The 4,038-nt window shown below is 50.3% G+C and overlaps 1 protein-coding gene across 1 annotated transcript; it reads left to right on the forward strand.

Annotated features, from left to right (window-relative positions):
* The first annotated feature begins 573 nt into the window (after window positions 1-573).
* Window positions 574-3,832, forward strand: Il11 (interleukin 11). Its single transcript, XM_021167000.3, has 4 exons — window positions 574-691; window positions 800-886; window positions 978-1,139; window positions 3,475-3,832. Exons 1-4 carry the CDS (start codon window positions 689-691, stop codon window positions 3,643-3,645), a joined length of 423 nt encoding a protein of 140 aa, XP_021022659.1. The 5' UTR covers window positions 574-688; the 3' UTR covers window positions 3,646-3,832.
* The last annotated feature ends 206 nt before the right edge of the window (window positions 3,833-4,038 follow it).

Genomic DNA, 4,038 nt, shown 5'->3' on the forward strand with positions numbered 1-4,038 from the left:
ACGGGAGACGCCCGGCCCGTCTACCCGCCCCGGGCCGCGTCTGCTCCGACGGGCGGGGCAGCCAGAGCCAGGGAGGGAGAGGGAAGCCCGCCCGGGCTCGGGCTTTGCGACCTGCCCCGGGGCGCCCCACCCTGAGACTCAAGACCTCCAGGTCCTCCTCCCTCAGATCCAGGCGTTCAGATTCCAGCCCTCCTCCCTCAGACCCAGGAGCCCAAACCTCAGCTCTTCTCCCTCAGAACCTGGAGTCCAGAGTCTAGCCCTCATTCTGCAGATCCAGGGTCCCGAGGCCCAGCCTGCCCTCCCTCAGACCCAGAATCCAGGCTCCATCCATCTCTCCTCCTCCAGACCGTAAAGTCTAGACCACAGTCCTTCAAAACCAAAATTCCGAACCCTAGCTTACCTCTCTCAGACCCAGGTTCTAGATTCTAGCCCTTCTTCCTCAGAGGCAGAAGAATCTAGACCCCAGTCCTACTCCCTCAGACCCAGAGTTTGGCCTGATTTCTCCCTTCTGTCCACAGGTGTTTGTCGCCTGGTCCTGGTGGTGCTGAGCCTCTGGCCAGATAGAGTCGTTGCCCCTGGGCCACCAGCTGGCTCCCCTCGAGTCTCTTCAGACCCTCGTGCAGATCTGGACAGCGCTGTTCTCCTAACCCGATCCCTCCTGGCAGACACACGGCAACTAGCTGCACAGATGGTAGGAGATTGGAGGGACAGGGAATATAGAATGACAGTCACTTCTCTCTCTTGGGCACTTGACGAAGGGGAGAGCTTGGGGTTCCCCTCACAGCTTCTTTCTCACCAGAGAGACAAATTCCCAGCTGATGGAGATCACAATCTGGACTCCCTGCCTACCTTGGCCATGAGCGCTGGGACATTGGGATCTTTGCAGGTGAGCGCTGGCTGATAGGGAGGGTTGAAAGACTGATGGCTGAGGGGATACGGGTGTTAACAGTTCCCTGGTTTCCATTCTTTGTCCCTAGCTTCCTGGTGTGATGACAAGGCTTCGAGTAGACTTGATGTCCTACCTCCGGCATGTACAATGGCTGCGCCGTGCAGGTGGTCCTTCCCTAAAGACTCTGGAGCCAGAGCTGGGTGCCCTGCAAGCCCGACTGGAACGGCTACTCCGTCGATTACAGCTCTTGGTATGCTCTGACTCCAAGACCTTTGACTTCCATTCTGATCCCTTTGACCCTAAGAAACAACAGCCTGAGATTTTGATTCCTCCATCCACCCAGACATGGTTTCTCTGTGTGGCCCTGGCTGTCCTGGAACTCACTCTGTAGACCAGGCTGGCCTCGAACTCAGAAATCTGCCTGCCTCTGCCTCCCAAGTGCTGGGATTAAAGGTGTGTGCCACCACTGCTGGGCTTCAGAGCAACTCTTTTTTTTTTTTTTTTTTTTAAAGATTTATTTATTTATTTCATGTATATGAGTACACTGTTGCTGTCTCCAGACACACAGAAGAGGGCATCATTGGATCCCATTACAGATGGTTGTGAGCCACCATGTGGTTGCTGGGATTTGAACTCAGGACCTCTGGAGGAACAGTCAGTGTTCCTAATCGCTGAGCCATCTCTCCAGCCCTCAGAGCAACTCTTAACCAATCCCCAAGGCTACAAGCCACCATAGACCATTGTTTTGTGTCCCCCAAATCCCAGCCCATGATAGTATCCCCAACCCTGACCACTTGTCTAAAAGTCTAGACCCTGAATCCCAAGATCCTTAGACCTAAGACCCCTTCTCTGAGTTAACAGGATCTAAATCTTCTCGTGAGAATTAGAGGCCTAGGTCTTAAGATGCCTAAAAAACCTCTAATACCCAAAGCCCCAGATCCAAGCCCCGCCCCCCCAGATCCTCACATCTCAAGGACCCAGCCCTAGTTCCTAAGAGACAAGATCATGACTGAACCAGCCTTGACACTCTACAATGCCAGATCTCAAGTGTAGTCCCTAGCGGAGTACAGTGGCAGTTGCCTGTAAGTCTCAGCACTTAGGAGGCACAGGTGGGCGGTTGTCACAAGTGATTTCCAGCCTTGCTATAACGAAAAATATAGCAGAAACCTGTCTCAAACAAAGCAAAGCCAGGTATGGTAGCACCTGATTGTACTCCCAGTGTTTGGGAGGTGGTAAACGAAGAGATCAAGGCCATCTCAGTTGTGTAGTGAGATTGAAGCCAATCTGGGTTTATAAGATCTTGTTTCAAAATCCTCCCTCCCCACCAGCCCTATGTCTCATTTTCAATATTATAAGTTTTTAATATCAATACCCTAAATTCCAGAACCTCAGCCCGGTTGTCCAATAGACTTCAGTATTTGGTCCCTGCCTGTAAAGACCCTAGGTCTCAAATTCTTGCTCCTAACCCCAGTCCCTAGACATGGTCCCTAGACTCCAAGTTCTAAGACACTAGCTCTGACCTTCTGAGAAGACATGGCAAGCACCATTCATTCCCTAATCCTCATTCCTTAGTCCCTTAACCTGGTCCTTAGGACAGTGACCTGTGTGTGTGCGCGCATGTGCGTGCGTGTGTTCATTAAGACATGAACACACAGAAATGAGAGCCTAGAGTGCAGAGGTCAACATTGGGCATCTTTCTGTATTGATGCCCAATTTCCGCCTCGATTATGTTCCTGAGGTCTTTTTTGTTTTTATCTTTGAGAATTTTGAAACACGGTTTCTCTGTGTAACCTTGACTATCCTGGATGGAACTCACTCTGTAGACCAGGCTGGTCTCAAACTCAGAGGCTCTGCTTTGCTTTTTTGAGAAGAGGTTTCTCACTGAACTTGGAACTCACCAATTCAGCTAGACTGGATGGCTGGCAAATCCCCGAGAATCCTCCTACCTGTCCAATTTACTCAGCACTTAGATTACAGGCACGTGCTGGTGTGCCCAGCTTTTTTACATTAGGCCCAGAGGTTTGAACTCATGTCCTCTTGATTGTGCAGCAAGCACTTTACTACTTTATTAATTGTGCATTCTCCCAAGCCGCGGGGTTTGTTAATAATTATTTATTTTATTATTTATTTTAATTCCAGCACTTAGGAGGCAGAGGCAGGCAGATTTCTGAGTTCAAGACCTGAGTTTCTGGTCTACAGAGTGAGTTCCAGGATAGCCAGGGCTACACAGAGAAATCTTGTCTCGAAAAAAACAAAACAAAAAAAATTATTTTGTGTATATGAATATACTGTAGCTGTCTTCAGACGTACTCAAAGAGGGCATCAGATCCCATTACAGATGGTTGTGAGCCACCATGTGGTTGCTGGGAATTGAACTCAGGACCTCTGGAAGAACAGTCAGTACTCTTAACCACTGAGCCATCTCTCCAGCCCCCCAAACTGCCTTTCCTATGTATCCTTGAATCCTGATCCTTCCATTTCTGCTTCTCAAGTGCTGGGATTACAGGCGAGAACACCCAATACGGCTTCAGTTTTGTAAACCCCAGACCCTTGCCTTTAGCTAACCTTCTTTCTCTCTTCAACAGATGTCTCGCCTGGCCTTGCCCCAGGCAGCCCCAGACCAACCTGTGATCCCTCTGGGTCCTCCTGCCTCAGCCTGGGGAAACATCCGGGCAGCTCATGCCATCCTAGGAGGGCTGCACCTGACCTTGGACTGGGCCGTGCGGGGCCTGCTGTTGTTAAAGACTCGACTGTGACTCGGGACTGAAAGTCACCATCGATACCGCCCTTTAAAACCAGATCTTATTTATTTATTTATTTTGGTACTTGGAGGGGGGGCATGATGATCAGGGGCATGCCACACCCCAAACAACCGCCCCACACCCAGCTAGACAGTCTTTCCAGTAGACCTGGGTGAGGGGATCACCTGTGGCTTATTTATACTTATTTATTTAAACAACTGGGGTGGGTGGGGTGGGTGCATCTGAGACCCCGAGGAGCAGGGAACTGAGATCCTGGGTTCTGGGGTCTCTATGAAATCTGTTCACAGTGTCTTCCTCACTTCCTACATTATTTATTAAACGATTACTTTTTATATTAAGAGGAGGAAGGAGGGAAGCCGGGCGTGGTGGTGCACGCCTTTAATCCCA

Source organism: Mus caroli, unplaced genomic scaffold, assembly GCF_978045245.1.
Source record: "Mus caroli unplaced genomic scaffold, Mus_caroli_1 scaffold_8, whole genome shotgun sequence".
NCBI lineage: Eukaryota > Metazoa > Chordata > Mammalia > Rodentia > Muridae > Mus > Mus caroli.